Consider the following 21,935-nt stretch of genomic DNA (forward strand, 5'->3'; position numbering starts at 1 on the left):
CACAGTTCATACTGTCAATCTTTGTACCTGTCAAAGTCACAGGCATAAATAAAACACACTCTCTCCCAGAGTCCTGCAGAAATGTGGGCCCCTCTGATGCTGACTGACCAACCTCAGCTTGGTGGTTAGAAATGGGCTCCTGACCCATCAAGTGGCTACTAGCCAGTGAATTGCCCGGTGTGCCAAGGGATGCTCAAATAATCAGAGTCTCATTCAGGAATGTAGTTTGAGAAACTAAGACCACATTGGGAGGAGAAGCTGAAAAGACTTGGATAAAGAGCCCTGAAGGACAGGTGGGACACAGCGAGATTATGAGATGTTGAAAGTGAAAGTGAAGTTGCTCAGTCGTGTCCGACTCTTTGCGACCCCATGGACTGTAGCCTACCAGGCTCCTCAGTCCATGGAATTCTCCAGGCAAGAGTACTGGAGTGGGTTTCCATTTCCTTCTCCAGGGGATTTTCCCAACAGAAGCTTAAATATACTTGAGGAGGCCAAAACTATAAACAGAAGCTATGAAGAAGAAAAAAAAAAAAGAGTAGTGGCAAAGGCTCAGCTAGGAAAACAGACGGAAGGGGCAGACCCATAGAGAGAAGCAGACACCCAGGGGAAGAGATTTTGATCCTGGAAGTCGCAAAACTCGGGTCCCTGAAATATAGTTGGCCCTCCGTATCCACAGGTTCCACATCCACAGACACAACCAACTGCAGATTGAAAATATTCAGAGGGAAAAAAAGTTCCAGAAAGTTCCACAAAGCAAAATCTTGAAACTGCCATGTGCTGGCAATTATTTACATAGTATTTACGTGGTATTTACATAGCGTTTACATTGCACTAGGTATTATAAGTAATCTAGGGATTATTTAAAACATATGGAAGGACATGCATAGGTTATATGCAAATATTATACCATTTTATACAAGGGACTTGAGCATCTGTGGATTTTGATATTCACAGAAGTCCTGGAACCCACCCCCTGCAGACACTGAAGGACGACCGTATATTCATTAATATTCAAGACCCTCAGAAGGAAGCTTCTCTAGGCTTGTTGCAAAGCCATATCTCAGTCTTGACCTACACAATACTTGTATGCATTCAAAGACAGCATGGCCTTTAAAAACAACCTAGAGTATTGTTAAGTGAACTGAGAGCACTCAACAAAAGGAAAGAAGAATAAATCCAAAGTTATGTGGCTGCCAATAAAACCCCCAAATAACATACTCTTAGATGGCATTAATTAGAATACAGGCCCAGAACAAAGATAATCATCCATGCTTGTAAGACTCCGGGCTTCCCTGGTGGCTCAGACGGTAAAGAAGCTGCCTGCAATACAGGAGACCTGGGTTAGATTCTTGGGTCAGGAAGGTATCCTGAAGAAGGCAATGGCAACCCACTCCAGTACTCCTGGTTAGAAAATTCCATAGACAGAGGAGTCTGGCGGGCTACATGGGGTCCACATACACAAAACTCTCTGACATGAATCAAGAAAAATGGAATAATGAGTAGAAAAGTTACTACAAAGCTATGATAATCAAGATTGTGTGGTAGGCTTGAGAGTCCAGAAATAAACCCATACATTTATGGTCAACTGATTTTCAATGGGTTTGAAAGCAATTCAGTGGAAAAGAATCATTTTATTCCACAAATGGTGCTAGGACAACTGAATTTCCATATGTAAAAGAATGAAGTTGGACCCCTAAGTCAGACCGTATGTATTAAGATGGATCAGAGAAATCTAAGTGAAAGAGCTAAACTATAAAACTTTAAAAAGAAAATTGAGAGGTAAATCGAAATAATCTCAGATTAGGCAACATCTCTTAGATATGATACCTCAAGCATGAAAACCAAAAAATAAACCAACATCATCAAATTTTAAAACTGATGTGCTTCAAAGGATACCATCATAAAAGTAAAAAGACAGCTAACAGAATTGGAAAAATGTTTCCAAATTACAAATCTGATAAGGGCCCAGTATGCAAAATATATTAAAAAACATAGCTCAATAATAGAAAAGCAAATATCCAATTAAAATGGATAATGGATTTAAATAGACATTTCACCAAAGAAATATATAAATGACCAATAATCATATGAAAAGATCACCAATACCATTCATTCGTAATTAGAGAAGTTCAAATAAGACACTACTTCATCCCTAGTAGTATGGTATTCAATAATCAGTAAGACAAACAATACCAATAAGACAAATAATATCAAGCACTGACAAGGGTATAGAGAAATTGGAACCCTCATACACTGCTGACTGGAATGTACAATTGTACAGTTTGGCAGCAAAATAGCATGACAGTTCCTCCAAAAGTTAAACATGGAGTTGCCATATGACCCACAAATTTCATTCCTAGGTATAAAACAGGAGACCTGAAGGCATATGTTCACCCAAAAACCTGTACATGAACGTTCAGAGCAGTATTATTCATGACAGCCAAAAAGTAGAAACAGTCTAAGTGTCCAACAGCTGATGAATGGATAAACAAAACGTGGTGTATACTTACACAATAGAATATTATTCAGCCATAAAAACGAATGAAGTACTGATAGGTACTACAACATTGATGAACCTTGGAAACATTATATTAAATGAAAGAAGCCTGTCACAAAAGACCACATGTTGTTTGATTCCATTTATAAGAAATGCCCTGAACAGGCAAATTCATAGAAATAGAAAGTAGATTAGTGTTTGCCAGGGACTGGGGTGAGGGAGGATTGGGGTGAACACTAGAGGGAACAGGATTTCTTTTGGGGGTGAGGAAATGTTTCAGAATTAGATAGTACTGATACTTGTATGAACTTGTGAATATACATAAACCAATGAACTATACACATTAAAAGAAGGAAATTTGATGTAAATTACATCTCAAAGAGAGGTTTAAAAAAATGGATGGAGGAGATTTTTATCTCTTAATTTCTACAACCATTTCAAGCAGTAATTCTAAGGTAAAAATAGAAAATTATCATGTTTTAAATGTAAATGATTTTATTACATATAATTATTAGGATAATCATTATCATATTTTATTATGATATCATAATCTTATATATGATGGGCTTCCATGGTGGCTCAGTGGTAAAGAATCTGCCTGTGATGGAGGAGCCACAGGAGATTCAGGTTCGATCCTTGGGTCAGGAAGATCCCTTGAAGAAGGGAATGGCAACCCACTCCAATATTTTTGCCTGGAGCATCACATGGACAGGAGCCTGGCAGGCTCAAGTTCACAGGGCTGCAAAGAGCTGGATATGACTGAAGAGACATAGCACACAAGTATGAAACGTAAGAATATATCTTCCATATCTCATGGAGTTTTCATAAAAATTATATAAACTTCTGATTGAGTGTAAATACTATACAAATAAAAGGGCAAATGCACACTCATCAGAGTTCATGGGGACCTGGACACAAGACCCAATGTTGTAATGTAAGACCTTTGACCTTAATCTTCATAATTTTGGATTAGGCAATGGTTTCTGACAAGTAACAACTAAGGCACAAGTCACCAAAGGAAAAATAAATTCAACTTCCTCAAAATTAAAAACTTGTGTGCTTCAAAGAGTGAAAAGGAAAACCCACAGAATGGGAGAAAATGTTCACATAGCATATGTCTGATAACTTCACTTGTTAAATAATATTACATAATCTGTTGGGAGATTTAGATCTCTGTTTCCTCCTCCGCCAAACCATAAAAAAAGTAATACCTGCCTCATAACATTGTTATGAGGATTAATGAGATAATGACTGTGAAGAGTTCAGACACCCACGGCAATAGTCTGTAAATGTTAGTTGCTATTACTATTAAGTTAATATCATTGATAATGAAATAATTATACTGAGGGCTGCAACAATTTGGAAAAACTGTTCTCTCACATACTATGAGAAATCTTCTGGCTAGCGTTTTGGCCTTGTTGGTGTACATGGTAATGACTGTGTTCTTAACACCCAGCAAGCCCAGGGATTCTATTAATACTTCTAGGAATTTATTCTGAAGAATTAATTAAAGGACTTCCCTGGTGGCACAGTGGATAGGAATCTGCCTGCCAATGCAGGGGACATAGGTTCGATTCCTGGTATGGGAAGATTCCACGTGCTACAGAGCAACTAAGCTCGTGCACTGCAACTACTGAAGCCTGTGTGCCTAGGCCCTGTGCTCTGCAACAACACAAGCCACCGCAACCAACAGCCCAAGCACCACAGCCAAGAGTAGCCCCCACTCACTGCAACTAGAGAAAGCCCAAGCAAAGCAACAAAGACCCAGCACAACCAAAAGTAATAGAATTTGAAAAAAGAACTAATTAAAGAGGTGCCTAAAGGGTTATATGTATCTCCATCAAAATACTGTTCATAATAGCAAAAAAGGGAAATAACTGAAATGTTTGTAAATGATAGGCCCATTAATTAAAAATGGGCTTGCAGCAATTAAAAAAACAGGCTATTCTGCACCAATTTAAAATGAAATTGTAGAAGATTATTTACTGCCACAAAATTTTTTTTGAAATTCAATTAAGTGAAGAAAAGTTATAATTGTGTATTCTGATGTCTTCTTAAAATACTGAAATATTATAGCAATACATACATAGAAAAAAGTCTGGAAACAGATCATCTAAAACTTTTATGCTGTAAAGATAATTTTGCTTTTCTTCAGTGCTTTTTGTTTTTACAATAAACATAGGCAACTTGTATAAAAAGTATTTTTGTTTTCTCTTTTCAAAATAACAGTATTAGGCATGTACCAAATACTCTATATTTTTCATTCTTACTCTCCTGATGGGGCTTATCACCAATCTGCCTTACCCATCCTATCCCCACCTAGTTTATAAAATCTGATGTAAAGAGGTAGAAAGAATGAATAAGAAAACAGGAGATCTGAACACTATAAATCAACTATAAACAGAACACTTCACCCCAAAACAATAGAATACACCTTCTTTTCAAATGTACATGAAACATTCTCCAGGACAAAGCATACTGTTAAGCAACAAAACAAAGCTCAATAAATTTAAATCATATAAAATATCTTGACCAACCATAATGGAATAAATCTAGAAACCAGAAACAAAAGGAAAACTAGGAAATTCATAAATTTATCCAGTTAAACAACACACTCTTATGCCAGCAATGGGTCAAAGAAGAAATCAAAAAGAAATTAGAAAATACTTTGAGACAAATGAAAACAAATACACAACATATTAAATCTTATGAGATGAGTAACAATAGTGCTCAGAGTGAAATTTGAAGCTGTAAATGCCTACATTAAAAAAAAAAATTCAAATCAATAACCTAACTGCACACTCTAACAGAACTAGGAAAAGAAGAGCAAACTAAAGCCAAAGTTAACAAAAAGAAAGGAATTAAAGATTAAATTAAATTAAAGATTAACAGAAGAAAGGACAGAAAACCAATAGTGAAAAATCAATGAAATCAAAAACTATTCCTTAGAAAGATCAATACAATTGGTAAACCTCTAGTCAGACCAACAGAGGGTAAAAAAGAGAAGATGCAAATAACTAAACTCAGAAATGAAAGTGGTGACAATACTATTAACCTTATAGAAATAAAAAGATTGTAAGAGAATATTATGAATAACTAAATGCCAATAAACTAGATAACTTAAATGAAATGGATGAATTCCTAGAAATTCACAAATGATTGAAACTAAGAAAAATTAGTCTGAACAGGCTTATAACATATAAAAAGATGGATTGAATAACCAAAAATTTCCCAACAAATAAAAGTCCAAAACAAGAAGGCTTCATTGGTGAATTCTACTAAACACTTAAAGAAGAATTAAGGCCAAGTCTTCTCAAATTCTTCCACAAAAGAGAATGGAAAACTTCCTAACTCATTCCAAGAGGCCAGCCATTACCATGATACAAAAAACAGACAAAGATATAAGAAAAGAAAATTGCAAGTCAATCTCTCATGAATATAGGTACAAAAATACTTAGTAAAATACCAGCAAACCAAATCCAGAAACACAGTTAAAGGATTATATCATCAAGGCTTAGAATACATAGACCTAGGATAAAGTGGAATTTATTCTAGGAATTTAAGGATGACTCAAAATATGAAAGTCAATTAATGTAATATACCATATTAATAGAATGAAAGGAAAAAATACATGATCATCTTAATAGGTGCAAAAAAGCATTTTACAAAATCCAGGACCCTTTCATGATAAAAATACTGAACAAACTGTGAATAGAAGGGAACTTCCTTAATATGAATAAGTGTATTTATAAAAACCAAGACTTATCATCACACTGAATGATGAAAGACTGAAAGTATTTCCCCTAAGATTAGAAACAAGACAAGGATGCCCACTTTCACCACTGCCATTCAACATAGCCCTGGAGGTTTCAGCTAGAGCAATGGAGAAGAAAAATAAATAAAAGCCATCTAAAATGGAAAGGAAGAGTAAAACTACTTTTGATTGCAGATAACATTATCTTATATAGAGAAAATTCTTAAATAATTCACAAAAAAATAGAGCTAATAAGCAAGTTCAGCAATGCTGCAGGATATAAGATTAATATGCAAACTTCAGTTGTATTAATATTTCTACACATTAGCAATGAAAGATCTGAAAATTAAATTAAGAAAATTCTATTTATAATCACATCAAAAGGATAAAAACAACTTCAAAATAAAGGTAACTAAGGAAGTATAAGACTTGTGCCCTGAAAACTACAAAACACTGCTAAGCTAGAGAAGACCTAAATAAATGGAAAGACACTCCACGTTCATGGATTGTGAGATTTAATAATGTTAAGATGATTATAATCTTAATTGTATTGCAATAATATAATACTCTCCCAAATCAATCCTCAGATTCAGTAATAACCCTAACTAAATCCCAATGGCATTTTTTTGTGTGTGGGTGGAAGTGTAGATTCTAAAATTAATATAGAATTGCATGAGACTGTAAATAACAATTTTGACAAAGAAGAAAAAGGTGAAAAGGTCATACTTCTCTATTTTAAAACTTACTACAAAGCTACAGTAATCAACAGTGTGGTACTCTCAGGAGGACAGACATATAGATGAATATATCAGAATTGAGAATCCAGAAATAAACCTTTACATATACATGAACTGATTTTTGACAAGGATGCCAAGAGCATTCACTGATAGTCTCTTCAATGAATGGTACTAAAAAACCTAAATATTCACATGTGAAAGAATAAAATTGAACCCTACCACAAACCATATATAAAAATTAACTCAATGGACCACAGGCTTAAATATAAGCTTTAGAAGAAAATATTGTATAAATCTTTATGATCTTGTTTTGGAAATGGATCCTTAGATATAATGCCAAAAGGACAAACAACTAAAGAAAAAATAAGTTGGACTTCATCAGAATTTAAAACTTTTGTGCATTAAGACAATATGAAGGAAGTGAAAAGACAATGTATGGAATGGGAAAAAATATTTGCAAATTAATATATCTGATAAGGATCAAGTATCCAAAATATATAAAAAGCTCTTGTATCTCAACAACAAAAAGACAATGTTTTAAAATGCGGGAAAGGATGTGAATAGACTTTCTCCCAAAAAAGGTATGTAAATGACTAATATGCACATGAAAAGATGCTCAATATCTTTTTCATCAGTGAAACACAAACCAAAAGCACAAGATACCATTTTACAGTCACTAAGGTGGCTATAATCAAAAAGACAGAAAATAAAAAATGTGGCAAGGATGTAGAGAAGCTGGTGGTGGAATGTAAAATGGCAACCCTGCTGTGAAAACAGCTTGGCAATTCTGGAAAATCAAAGTTAAACATGGAATTACCATGTGATGAGCAATTCTATTTCTGGGTATAACCCAAAGGAATTGGAAATGGGTATTCAAATGTACTTTTACACAAATATTCCTTAGCTGAGTATCTACAATAGTTAAAAGGTGGAAACCACCCAAATATCCACTCAACAAATGGACAGATAAACAAAATATAATAGATACATACAAGAGAATATTATTCAGCCATTAAAAATCAGTGAAGTACCAATATGAGCTCAAGGATGAACCTCAAAAACATTATGCTAAATGAAATAAGTCAGATACCAAAAATCACATGCTGTGTTACTGCATTGAAATGAAATATCCAGAATAGGTAAATCCATAGCGACAGAAAGCAATTAGTTGTTGCCAGGGAATGAGGGAGGGAAGAGTGGGCATGCCAGCTTAGTGAGTATGGGGTCTCCTTTGGACATGATGAAAATGTCTGGATAATAATGACAGTTGCACAACATTGTGAGTTTGCTAAATGCCACTCAGCTGTACACTCTGAAATGGTTGATTTAAAAAAAAAATAAAAAAGAGGAAGGGAGAGAATGAGGAATGGAAAGAAAATTCAAAGAGCTTCTATCCACAACATTGCCAAAGGTAGAAAGAAGTCACTCAAAGCAATTGAAAGCCAAGTGCATCAGGGCTGGTGAGGTCACTTAGAAGACATTCACTGGTCGCCCTCATCCATTTCCAACTTCACACTCTACTTCTCAGACCCACTTTACCCATAGATACCCTTCCTCATATTAAAAATCAACTGGTCTCATATGTTCCCATTTCCTCCTCCTCACTCAAGCTCTCTAGGGTGAGTAAACACACATTGTTTTCTCTCCCCTGAAAGTGACTAGAGAATATCACCAGGTACTTTAGAAAAACAAATGACAACATATTTTAAGTGCAAAGCGAAGCTCCCGAAGGATGGCTCCTTTACCTTTGCAAGTTCTCGTCTCAGCTCCTCTCGCTCCTCCTCTGTCAGAGTCTCGGTAGCACCCATCGTGGCGGCAACATCTTCTCCCTCCTCAGGTACTGGGTCCGTTCTCAGCAGACCTTGTTGAAGACAAAAAAAAAAAAAAGTCTGTAAAGTATGAAAGCTAAGTAAAATTCTCCTTTGGACTCCTTCACAGCCCCAGCCAGAAGAAAGCCAATGAGGTAAGAGCCATATCTCATCTTTCTGCCTTTAAAAGGCCTGGCTATCCTAGGAAAGCACACACACAAAAAACCCCACACAACATGAGCTAACTACTAAAAACCACCAAATTATACTCTTTCAAAATAGGAATTTAGAAAATACAGCATTCTCTCAGCTTCTGCTCATTTCTCCAGTCACAATATACTTAGTGCAAAGCAAAAGAGTTAAGAGGCCAAGAATGAGATCTTGCCAAGACTTTAAATGCTTAACTAGTAAATCAGCATGACTAATATTCACAGAAGGAGACTGTAAATGTCTTTAGCTTCCTCTACTAATCAGATTCAACTCTGAAGAACCGCCTAAAGAAAGTGTATTCCATTTCTCTCCCTAGTGAAAGTAGGAGACACCTTCTTGTAACTTTTTAAAAATATGTCTCATCCACTCCAGGCAAGAGAATTCCATGGACAGAGGAGTCTGGCAGGCTACAGTCCATAGGGTCACAAAGAGTCGGACATGACTAAAATGACTTAGCATGCACGCATTCATCCACTCAAATTTCATGAACAAGTTTACAGTGGCCAGAGGGAAGGAAAAGGGAAAAGGATAATTTGGGGGTTTGGGATGGACATGTACACACTGCTTTATTTAAAATGGATAAACAACAAGGGCCTACTGTATAGCACATGGAACTCTACTCAATGGTATGTGGCAGCCTGGATGAGAGGGGAGTTTGGAGGAGAATGTATGTATATATATGTGTGTGTATGACTGTGTATGTGTATGTGTGTATATATACGTACGACTGAGTCCCTTCCCTGTTCACCTGAAACCATCACAACACTGTTAATCAGTCGCACCCCAGTATAAAATAAAAAGTCTAAAATATAAAATTTTTTTAAAAATGCCTCATCCAGATAACCCTTTAGAATAAAACCCTAATTTATATGCATGCGTGCTAAGTCACCAAATCATATCCGACTCTTTGCAACCCCAGGGACTGCAGCCCCCCAAACTCCTGTGTCCACAGCATTTTCCAGGCAAGAGTACTGGAGTGGGCTGCCATTTCCTACTCCAGGGGATCTTCCCAATCCAGGGCTTGAACCCGAGTCTCTTGCACTAGCAGGCAGATTCTTAACCACTGAGCCACCAGGGAAGCTCCTAATTTATCTAGGGTTGGCCAAAAAGTTCATCCGAGTTTTTCTGTAACATCTTACTGAACAAAATGAACTTTTTGGCACAATATATTCAGAGAAATGACGAACACCCATATAAAAGTTTTTCACATAAGACCAACCCTGCCACACCCACTGCCCTGAAAACAGCCAGTGTCTACCTATCCACCAGGAAGAATTCTGTATTTCCAGAGAGCAGCCAGGGAGGCACCTGTCTCTCGGCAACTCCCCCTTCTTCTGCCAAACCAACCAAGTACAAGGCTAAGGGCAAGTTCAGTGAGGCCCCTGATCCTCAGGTGCAGAATTTATGAGGGCACTTAATTCAATGTAAATAATTTTAATACTTTAATGCAACATTTTTTTAAAAATCAAAGCTAATTCAAAGAATCCATGATGAACAAAATATCAAATTTTTAAACAGACAGGCTCAGTATGGCTGATTTTTCCTTTTTCCTCAGGTTTATCACAGCACTGTTTCAGATCTTGTCTTTATTTAAAATGTTAGTATTTTGTTCATCATGCATGGGTGCTTAGTCACATCTGACTCTTTGCGACCCCATGGACTGTGGCCTGCCAGGCTCCTCTGTCCATGGGATTCTCCAGGCAAGAATATTGTAGTGGGTTGCCGTGCCCCCTCCAGATCTTTTTGACCCAGGGATCAAACCCTCATCTCCTGCACTGCAGGCAGATTCTTTATTGCTGAGCCACAGGGGAAGCCCTTGTTCATCATGAATTTCTTGGATTTTAAATTTCTTAAAATAATGCATTAACATAATACTTATCTGGACTGAAGAGCTTTTCAATGCCCCCTTAAATTTTACACCTGAAACAAGGCCTCACTCACCTTTCCATAGTCACTGTTTTGCCATCCATTTCCATGGTTTGGAATTTTCAGTCTCCTCTAACAATAGCTTTTTTTTTTTTTTAATATTTTTTTAAAGTCTTTATTGATTTTGTTACAATATTGCTTCTGTTTTATGTTTTCGTCCTCTAGCCATGAGGCATGTGGGATCCCAGCTCCCCGACCAGGGATTGAACCTGCACCTCCTGCATTGGACAGCGAAGTCTTACCCACTGGACCAGCAGGGAAGTCCCATGGTAACAGCTCTTTTGCAGAGGGAACCAGAAAAAGGTCTCCTCCTCTTCCTGCTCTTCGCCTCTTTCTGCCAGTGAGCATTACCGTAATCACACTGTTCCCCACCAGCCCCCACGTCCACTTCTGGGAAGGGCTAGCTCAACCATAGTGCCAATGTGGCACCCACCCAAAGCAAGATGCCAGGTAGCAGATGACAGATGTAGCAGGCGGGCAGAGATAGAGGAGAGAGAACAAGCCTGTTGTTCAACAAGCAGCGAGCACCATGGCAAGCCAGGAGAAGTATTTGTATGTCCGTACATACATTGAGTAAAAGTACAAAGACGCTTGCTCCTGGCCTATTGTATATTCACTGCACAACAGCAGGTGATAATTAAAATGACAACAATCAATAGCATAACAGTGCCTACCTGAAAGGTGTTTACAGAATTGTTCAAGGCATCAAAGTAATACAAATAAAACAATTCAAAAACTGGAGTGGTGAATAGGGTATGATTAAGTCCTCTCATGCAGAAATGACACGTGACAGGTACAATCAGTGGATGGAAAGGCTCAATGAATAGTTGCTTCTGCAGGCCCCTCCAACATATCTGCAAACGGATTGCCTAAGTCATGATCGAAATCTTATCATGTCACTCTCCAGCTTAAAGTGGTTCCTTTAGTGGTTCCCTGTTATTTTCAAGCCAAAATTCAACCCCATAGTTAGTACACAAACCTTACTGGACCCATCCCCTGCTATCTGGCACTGGAAGCTTGAGCCAAAGCAGACTGCGCCAAGATGCTGCACTACGTAAGGTCAGAAACCACAGAGGAGGGAACTCCCTGGTGGTCCAGTGGTTAGGGCTCTGTGCTGTCACTGCCGAGGGCCTGGTTTCAACCTCTGATCAGGGAACTAGGATCTCACAAGACTCATGGTGCAGTCAAAAAAAAAAAGAAAAAGAAACCACGGAGGACGGACCGTGTACGCTTGCAAATGGATCCATGTGCCAGGTTATTTGAAAAAGAAGCTTAAGCAGGAGAGTGGAAGAGAGGCATGCAGGCAGCAACTGTACAAGGCAAGGGAGGAAGCACCATGACGGAGCTCCCTATAAGCATTCTTCATTGTATTTTTAATGCTTTGCTCAGATGTCTCAAGTTCGCTAGGATGCAACAAAGCCCAACAAAACTCAGGCGCTAAACTTACTTTAAATAACAAAGCCTCTTTTGTGCTTTTTAATAAACCCTATTTTGTAAATCTGCTTATGGGGGAAGATGCAATATCTGATGATGATAATACTAATATCTAATAATGCTTTATGAATAACTGTTCAACTCCAAAAATAATCTAAGATGATTCTATTAATACTAATCAAGAATTTAGTTGAGCTGCCAGGGAAAATAAGTGTCCCAGAAAACGGGGTTCTGGGATTGTCCACAGTTAGCTTTGGGACGATCAAAATGACCTTGAGATTTTATATTCACAGTCTAAGAAAGCTAGTAATTACATGTCTGTTTTTTTTCATATTAGCCTGTAGGTGGCAGCAAATTATCAATATTAGAATTTAAAGATGAGGTTTGTTTTATGATCATCAACTAGGGAAAAAACTGGAAATTAAGGACATGAAGAAAGAACAGAAAGAAACTGAAATCATCTGAAAAAACCTAACAATCATGACTTAGGAAAATTATTAATAACCACAGCCCCTGCCACAAAGTGCATTCTATTTATATCCAAATTTGAGCTAAGTGATCCCAATACATTACATCATTTACGTGTAACACTTGTGAGACAAGGATCACCATCGCCATTTACAGGTGAGGAAACTGAAGCTTACAGAGGTTAAATAACTTCCCCATGGTAACATACCTGAATACATGGTGGACAGGATTGTAAACCTGAACACTTTAATTGAAAGCATATGCTTTAAATCACTGATTATACAAAACACAAATAAAGACAAAAGTAGGGGGCTGAAGGTCAGACTTGGGAGATACCTAGAACCAGTAATAAATAAAACTGTAAAAAATGTAGACTAGATCAAAAGCAGTCCTTAAATGAGTTTCTAGGTATTATCTATCCTATTTTGTACACGTTCAGTAAGAGTATATAACTGGACAACCAATCAGAACATACTGTATAGAACAGGGAACTCTGCTCAGTATTATGTAACAACGTAAATGGTAAAAGAATTTATAAAAGAATATACGTAACTGAATCAGTTTGCTGTACATCTGAATCTAACACAATATTGTTAACTGCACTCCAGTATAAAATTACAAGTTTTAAAAGGGGGAGTGAGAGTATATATTGTAGAGGTGGAATCTGGCATTTGGGAAATTCTCATTCATAACACAGAAGTTGGGAAATGGGGACGCTCTAAAGATTACTGAAAACTGAATAATTCAGAAAATTCCTATTTGATCATTAATTTTAATGTTTCTCCTCAGAGTCTGACAGAGATCTATTTTTTAAAAGACGGAATAAGCAGGAAACGACATATTTATTGAGGTCTAATACACTAGCCACTGTGACGAGAGATTTAAACGTTTACACGTTATCTAAAACACACACACACACACACACACACACACACACACACACACACAAGGCTCTAACAACCATCACCCAATGAGACAAGCAGTATTTGTAGTATTTATTCCCATTAGGAAACTGAGGCCCTCTGAGGTTCAGTAATGTGCCCAGAGTTGCAGAAATTCAAACACGGGTCTTCCTGACTCTAAATCCTAGCTCCTTGGTGTATACTTTTCTTAGAGAAATTCCAAAGAGCTGGGAAGACAAACAGCTGATCATCAGAGGAAAACTGGAAGCAGAGGGCTTTTCACTCCATTGAGGCTTGAGAACACAGGGGGATGCCTGGCTTGAAAGTCACAGATGCCATTATTGAGCCCAAGTGACTGCAAATTGGTGATAATTTGTTTTGTCAGGTTATTACCATTTCAGCCACTTGCTTAATAATTCTTCTAGCTGTGCAAACAGATTGACAACCTGTCTTCAATTGCACACATGGGATCATCCTAAAGAATTTCATCTGGGGAGAAGAGCCTGGCCTCCACGCATGGGTGAACTGTTGGGCGATCCATGGCCAAGAGAGCAACGGACATGAACCAGGAGGAACGCGCCCTTAAGTCCCAAGACACAATGTTTTCTTCTACATTTTACGTCTTCTTACTGGAGATCATTGTACAACCCACTGGCTAAGTGGTCCTTGCCACTTAGGACCTTGCAAGGTCCTAAGAGGTCCTTGCCTCTCAATGTGCAAACCTAGAAAACAAACTCCTAATGTCACACCCTTATCTTTACACCTCAGGACTCACAGCACCCAGAACAAAGCAAATGTTTGTAAATACTTCATTTGAACTGACTTATTCGTTAAAGATTTGTTCAAACTAAGTTTCTCTTTTCCTTCCTCCCCTTCCTATGCCCCAGGCATAGCCATCCATTTGCCACATATTTCCCAAAATTTCAACCAAGGAAGAAACTAGTTTTTTACATAGAAATTTAGAACCTACCCTTAAAGCTACGCCAGGACTGACAGCTTGGTGGGGACCTCTCTGCTCAGTGTGGTGGGTGCAGCCCAGACCACCCCAGAGTGGAACCCCTCACTGAAGTGGTTCTCTCTTCCCTCCAGTTCTTCATCTTTGACTATTTTTTTTCCAGTTAAGGTCAGCTGTTTCCCTTCAAGGCTTTCTATGATTATCACTTAAAACGTTTACAATCATCTTCATACAGTTTTAAATCTGAAAAGAATTTTGGATCATTTAAATTTAAACACTTCATTGTGTAAAGACAGGAAACACAGGGCAGAGATTTTTAAAATCAGATGACGTTGTGGGCTGACTTGCATCTCCCCCCAAAAAAGATACACTCTACTTCCAACTCCCAGGGCCCATAAACAATGTGTTTTTATTTGGCAACAGGGTCTTTGCAGATGTAATCAAGATGACATCATATTGGATTGGAGGGTGGAGTGGGCTCTAACCCAATGACTGGTGTCCGTACAAGTAAAAGGAAGTTTGACTCAGTGACTGGGAGAGAACACTGTGTAAAGATCCAGAGCACGCAGAGGGAGCACCTGGTGTGATGCTGCAGGACAGAGACTGGAGGGATGGAGCGCCAGCCAAAGCAAGCCAGGGGGCTTCCCTGGTGGCCCGAGCAACAAGACGCAGCACAGCCAAAATAAATAAATTGTAAAAAAAAAAAAAAAAAAAAAAAGACGGGTTACCAGCAGGAAGCTAGAAAGAGGCAAGGAAAGATTTCCCTGCAGGTGTCAGAGGGAGCATGGCCCCGCCGACGCCTTGATTTTGGACTTCCAGCCTCCAAAACCATAGAGGTAATACATTTCTGTCATTTTAAGCCACTCAGTCTGGGGCGCTTTGTCATGGTAGCCCCAAAGAACTGAGCTCCGGGAAACTGAACCCCAAATCCATTACCTGTTTAAAAAATTAAAAGACATAATACCACCTAGCTCTCTGGGTTTTTATAAAAATGTTTTAAAGGGTCATGAGATAAAAGGTGGGCATATACTCAGTGTTGGATGAGTACCTGCTGTGACTCACCTCCCCAGGTCCTACCAATCCTCCTGGCTACTTCCTCTCCTCTTCTGTTTCACGAAGCCTGACCCCACAGGGCTCACTTGCTCACCTCCCATCACTCTCCAAGCCCCTCCTCCCCCTTCAACTGAGGACAGTTCTCCATCAGATCTCATGCCACAGCCCCAAGTTGCGCAGACTGAACCTTGCTCTGAAGTCTCTGGTCCCCTGACCCCTCCCCGCCCCCTCGCCCTCCCTAGGTTTTCTTCCTGCGTCTCTGAGATGTGGCTCCGTCTCCCTCTCTGCCAGCCCACGTCACGCCCCATCTATCTGATCGCACCCCACTCAGGCTGTCACCACGCTTTGCTTAGATTCTTGTCCCAAAGCTGCGTGTCGGTCTGTTTCTGACTCCTCCACGCCATTCACTATCCTGCCACCAGAGGGCGCTGTCTGAACCGTGACTCGGACTACGGCACTCCTTGCCTTCAATCCCAGTGTGGCTGCCCGCGCCCTAGGAAAGCTCCCCGCTCTGGACAATCTGGAGCCCACCGACTCCACCTCCCGCTCCTGTCCTCATTGCCCCTTCCACACTCGGGGCTCTCCCTGCATCTTCCAAACTGCAGTTCCTCTAGGGAATCCTGTTTTACTGATTTTTTTTTTTTCTTTAAGGAATGTATTAACGCAAAGGGTAAGAAAAAGTAAATGGCCTCCCATATTCTTTTTCCCAATTTTTTTATTATGGTAAAATATATAACATACCATTTACCATCTTAACCATCTGTTAATAATTTAATTTTTTAAACAACAAAAACATTTTGTATTGGGGTACAGCCGATTAACAACATTGTAATAGTTTCAGATGAACAGGGAAGGGACTCAGCCATACACATACATGTATCCATCCTTCCCCAAACCCTCCTCCCATCCAGGCTGCCAGGTAACATTGAGCAGAGTTCCCTGTGTTATACAACAGGTTTTTGTTGGTTATCCATTTTAAATATAGCAGTGTGTACATGACCTTCCCAAAGCTCTTGACTATCCCTTCCCCTCCCCCCGCAACCATCTTTTCAGCACAAAAGTCAGTGGCATTAATTACACTCACAATGTTGTAAGACTACCTTCACCATCTCTTTCAGGATCATGCTCTCCTTTTCTTATGTCTCTGCGTATGTTAGTTTCTCTTCCCGAAACCCTCTCCTTATTTCCAAGTCCCACTCATTTCAATAAAGGATTAGGAAAACTCTCCTGCTCCTGGAGGAATTCTCTGGCCCTGGTGGCCTGGGCCCACTCTGGGCATAACGCCTTCTGTGTATTGTCTACTGTACTCCGCAAAGAGCTGGCTGGGCAGTTTTTGACCCGAGCACTGTGCTCTGATCCCGCAGCTTCAGCCCCACACAGAATGTGGTGCAGAGTGCCTGGAGATGCTCAGCAACATTATCTGAATAAATGAATTGCAGGAAAGTACCCTCTGAAGTAAGGAAATGGCAGCCCACTCCAGTAATCAGGCCTGGGAAATCTCATGGACAGAGAAGCCTGGCGGGCTACAGTCCATGGGGTCACAGAGAGTTGGACTCAACTCAGCGACTAAGCAAGGACAACAACCTCGTGAAGTCAGAGGGAGAGATAAGAACCCAGTTTCCCATCACAGTCTACCCTGCCTCTCTTATTTTATATATTTCATTCCCACTTCACTGTTCTCACCTAAAAAGGTTTTCTTATTTAAAACAGACACAAAATGTCACTTTCTGTAGAAATACAACTCTGTCTAATGCATAATCTATCTGAAGATTGTCACCATTCAGAGCAGGGCTCCTACCTTCATGTGACAGAGGTGTGTACACAGCAAACACACCGTGGTCAAACAGGTGGGGTGCCGATGATAACAGAGCAGGAATATAACATCAGCTTTCCCCAAGAAAAGTCATTCAGGAGGGGAGAAGTTGCCAGAAGTAAGAGGAGTCTAAGATACCTGCTACTGAAGTCTGAATGTTAACACTCCCTACCCAAGATAATTTATAAGAGCATAATCAAGCCATAGAAGCTTCTCTGGAAAGTAAAACTGTATATACACCTCTTACACAGTCTTATGGAGAAGGAAATGGCAACCTACTCCAGTATTCTTGCCTGGAGAATCCCATGGACAGAGGAGCCTGGCGGGCTACAGTCCTTGGGGTCGCAAAGAGTCAGACACGACTTCACTTTCGCTTTACACAGTCTTAAAGAGGCAACGACAGCTTTAAGACAAGAGTAGGAATAAGAAACATCAGTCTCTGGGATTTTCTTTAAGCACATACAAGAAGAAATATGAGTTCCCCTTTTTTTAACCTAAAGATACAAAAAAATAAAAGAAAAACCACATAGTTCAAAATATCTTTAGTGGTCATACCCACAAAGTTGACAAGATAAAAATATTTCCCCTTAAAAGTCTGCCCTTGAGGGCTTCCCTGGTTTCTCAACGGTAAAGAATCCCTGCCAGGGCAGGAGATGCAGGAGACACGGGTTCGATCCCTGATCTGGGATGATCCCACATGCCGAGGAGCAACTAAGCCCACGTACCACAACGACTGAACCCATACCCTAGAGCCCGGGGGCTGAAACTACTGAGTCCACAGGCCACAACTACTGAAGCCCACGCACCCAAGAGCCCATGCTCCGCAACAACAGAAGCCACTGCAGTGAGAAGCTCGCCCGTTCCAACTAGAGAGCAGACCCTGCTCACAACTAGACAAAAGACGCACATCAACGAAGACCCAGCACAGCCAAAAATAAATTAAAAAAATTTTTTTTAAGTCTGCACTTGAGGCTTTAACTTTCTACGCCTTATTCTGTTTCCAGATGTGACAAAATCCAGAATGGGGAGGGAGGGAATACTTGGAGGTCCCCACTTCAAAGTGTTTCTCCTTAAGAGATCCTAAAAGCAAAGGATCCACTTAAGGAGAGGCTTTCCAACTGCTACATGATGGACATTTTGAGCAGGAAGGTTTTTTTTGGGGGGTGGGGGGTGGGGTGTTCTATGCGTCCCATAGGACGTCCTGAGCACGTGCCCAACGAATGTCTGCGGCAACCCCCCTCACCCTGCACCCAGTGGGAACAACAAAAAGCATTTTGAAATCTTCTCCAGATATAGTCAGATGCCCCCAGAGGGATGGGGGCCAAAAATGCCCCCAGTGACTTCAGGCAACAGAGCCTCTGAAACCTGCTATTTGACTCTGATTATCTTCAGAAGAGACAGACTAAGGAGCATGGGTCATATAACTGATACTCCTTAAGGCTGTTATTTTCTCATATTTGTTCATGGTAAAAAACCCTCCGGAGAAAAAAAATGAGAATAATTGTCATCAAGGCAACAAGGAATAAGAAAGCAGAGAAAACTAGAGTCATTCCACTGGGGAGGGGGGGCACCCAGGAACCCAGGAGGTGAACTGGGCAGTGGCAGGGTCATCAAGGAGGAAATTCCTGCAGAAACGAGGGGAGGCAGATAGCACTGACACCAAAGGGGGAAGACGGCTCTCGAGTCAGACAGACCACCCGTTCCAGGACTCAACTCTGAAAGTGGGGCCCCACACGACGGTCAAGCTCCTGTCCAAGGAAAGGTCACTCTCCCCAAACTTTACCTGATAGATGAGTAGAGGAGAAAGAAAAGATGGCAAAAGAACACATTAGTATTTTCAAATGTTTCATGTGTTCCTCCAGATATTCTTAAACTGATTTTTGAATCTCTTTCATCTTTAAAAAAAAAAAAGAGAAAATCTTCAGCCAATTATTTCGAGTCATCTGCTCCCTTGACACCAATCAGGTAAAACTAGCAAAACTGGGTAACTCCACAAAAAGGGTGGCAGAAGATCAGCCATGGAGGAATTTGGGGACCCCTAGATGGGAAGTCTTTAAATTTCCTCTGCAGGAACAAGAAGGTTCTACTGGCTCTTCAGTTCTACTCAGATTTTTATTCTGTAAACCCATATATTTACTATTTAAGACCTGGACAATCCTGAAAAGCTTTCAAGAAGTGATAACCCCTTTTCTAAAAAGAAGAGAGAATGACTCAGAGTCTAAATCAAAAAGGGGAATGAAGTAGAATGAAAAGGACTCTGAGCTAAAGAATCTCAATTTGATTTTCTTCAGTGTGTTTAGAGTTTCAAATACGACAGCAGAAAACTAAAATGTCAGAGTTTTAAATGGCTGCTATTTCCTGAAATCACTAGAAATAACCAGAAGTTTTTTTTTTTAAATATATATATATATAAGCCAGGGCTTGCTTTATCTTTCTGTACATGAGAAAATCCTTAAGAGGAAGAATGAATCTACATAAATAACACTGAAAGTTATCCTTGTAAGTGTTCACAGACTGGAAAAGAAAACTCAAGCAAGGACAACAGGAACAAACTGCATGGCAATGTGGAAAGTTCAGGTCCAAGCGGCACACGAGGAATCAACAAATTACCAGTGGTAATCTTTTTTTTTTTTTTTAAGTCCACACTGCATGGGTTGTGGGAGTTTTAGTTCGATGACCAGGGATTGAACCCGGGGCCTCAGGAGTGAGAGCACAGAGTTATTTATAACAGCTGAACCGCCAGGGAATTCAAAACAAACTACCCCTCAGTAAGATCCTTGATCAAAGGAAAGGTTCCGCCTTGAATGATTAACCTGTTCTATGATATCCGTTACTGGGCAGGTGCAGATTTCATCTAATCAAAAAGCAAACAATGCGCGCGTGCACACACACACACACACACACACACACACACACAACCACTGGCTTGAGAACTGAGGGGTGATGTTGAGTCCTGACTTGAGCTAAGCTTTGTGATTTGGGGACTTTACAACACCAGTCTTGGCCTCCATGTTCACATCTGTAAGGTGATCTACAGCGTGATTTAGTCTTTGCCAGTTCCACTTCATTCATTCATTCACTCACTCATTCATTCAACCAACAAATATTTGTAGAGCCACAGAGGTCGAGTGCTGTTATAGGTGCTAAGGGAAAAGCAGTGAATGAAAGACCGACATCCCTAATGGAGCTTGTATTCCAGATTCTGAAATCAGTGTTTTTCAAACTATAGGCTGTGAAATCCTTTTAGCAGTACCAAATGAGCATCTTTAAAAGAAGAAACAGGAATAATATTAAATATCAGAGTACATCACACATAGTAAGGGTAAGTTCTGTTTCACAGAATCCTGCTTTAGCTATTGACATTTTATATCTATGAGGGTTACGGATCAAGAAGTATAAGGCATTTCTGAACGTGGGCTGGTTGTACCAAGAGAGTTTTAACATCTCTGATAAAAGAATTCTTTTTGTTCCAGCCACTGGCCCTCATCCTGTCCTTCACTCAGATTGCTTGAGGAACATTCTGCCCAGAGATTAAATCTCTTCACCTTTTCATTTGCCCCATGATGGCATTTTGTATAAATATCAAAGACTATGCTTTTCAGATCAGTGTCCCCAGCCTTTTCTGAGTATGATTCCTTTTAACATCAGTTCTTTTTGTGTACTACTTGTCTGCTGATTGGGAAAACTCAGAGTGGCCAATAGCCATGTGAGCTTTTAAATGGAGGGCATGGGAACCCACTCCAGTATTCTTGCCTGGAGAAACCCCATGAACAGAGGAACCTGGCGGGCTACAGTACATGGGGTCGCAAAGAGTTGGACACGACTGAGTGACACAGCACATAATGTATGTGTCCATCCTAAGAGCTCCTATCTAAAAACACAAAAGTTGCAAACACACAGAAGGCAGCATTCATTCCATCTGTGCCTCCTACTTGATATTCAAAGAGATCTGCAGGCTTCTTGTGCCCTGAGGAGTCACAAGCACAAAGACTGGAGATTCCTGTTGTAGATCCCAGCTTTGATTTGCTTAGTTTAGAATCACCATGTTCTTACCAGGTGACTGCTTATGGCGGTTTCTGTTTGGCTTAATGTTCTCCCCCACCTCAATCCTTTTTAAAAATTAACACAAACCAATAAAGGCTATGGTTTTTCCAGTGGTCATGTATGGATGTGAGAGTTGGACTGTGAAGAAAGCTGAGTGCTGAAGAACTGATGCTTTTGAACTGCGATGTTGGAGAAGACTCTTGAGAGTCCCTTGGACTGCAAGGAGATCCAACCAGTCCATCCTAAAGGAGATCAGTCCTGGGTGTTCACTGGACTGATGCTGAAGCTGAAAATCCAATACTTTGGCCACCTCATACGAAGAGTTGACTCATTG

At 39.9% G+C, this 21,935-nt stretch overlaps 1 protein-coding gene across 2 annotated transcripts in view; it reads right to left on the bottom strand.

Annotated features, from left to right (window-relative positions):
• Nucleotides 1-21,935, bottom strand: part of TPD52 (tumor protein D52) — a 120,870-nt gene that overhangs the window by 21,450 nt on the left and 77,485 nt on the right. For both annotated transcript variants that reach the window (XM_061123545.1, XM_061123544.1), the window contains exon 2: nucleotides 8,734-8,849. In XM_061123545.1, coding sequence (XP_060979528.1) covers nucleotides 8,734-8,849 — 116 coding nt within the window. The remainder of the gene's footprint in view (nucleotides 1-8,733; nucleotides 8,850-21,935) is intronic.

Source organism: Dama dama, chromosome 21 (assembly GCF_033118175.1).
Source record: "Dama dama isolate Ldn47 chromosome 21, ASM3311817v1, whole genome shotgun sequence".
NCBI lineage: Eukaryota > Metazoa > Chordata > Mammalia > Artiodactyla > Cervidae > Dama > Dama dama.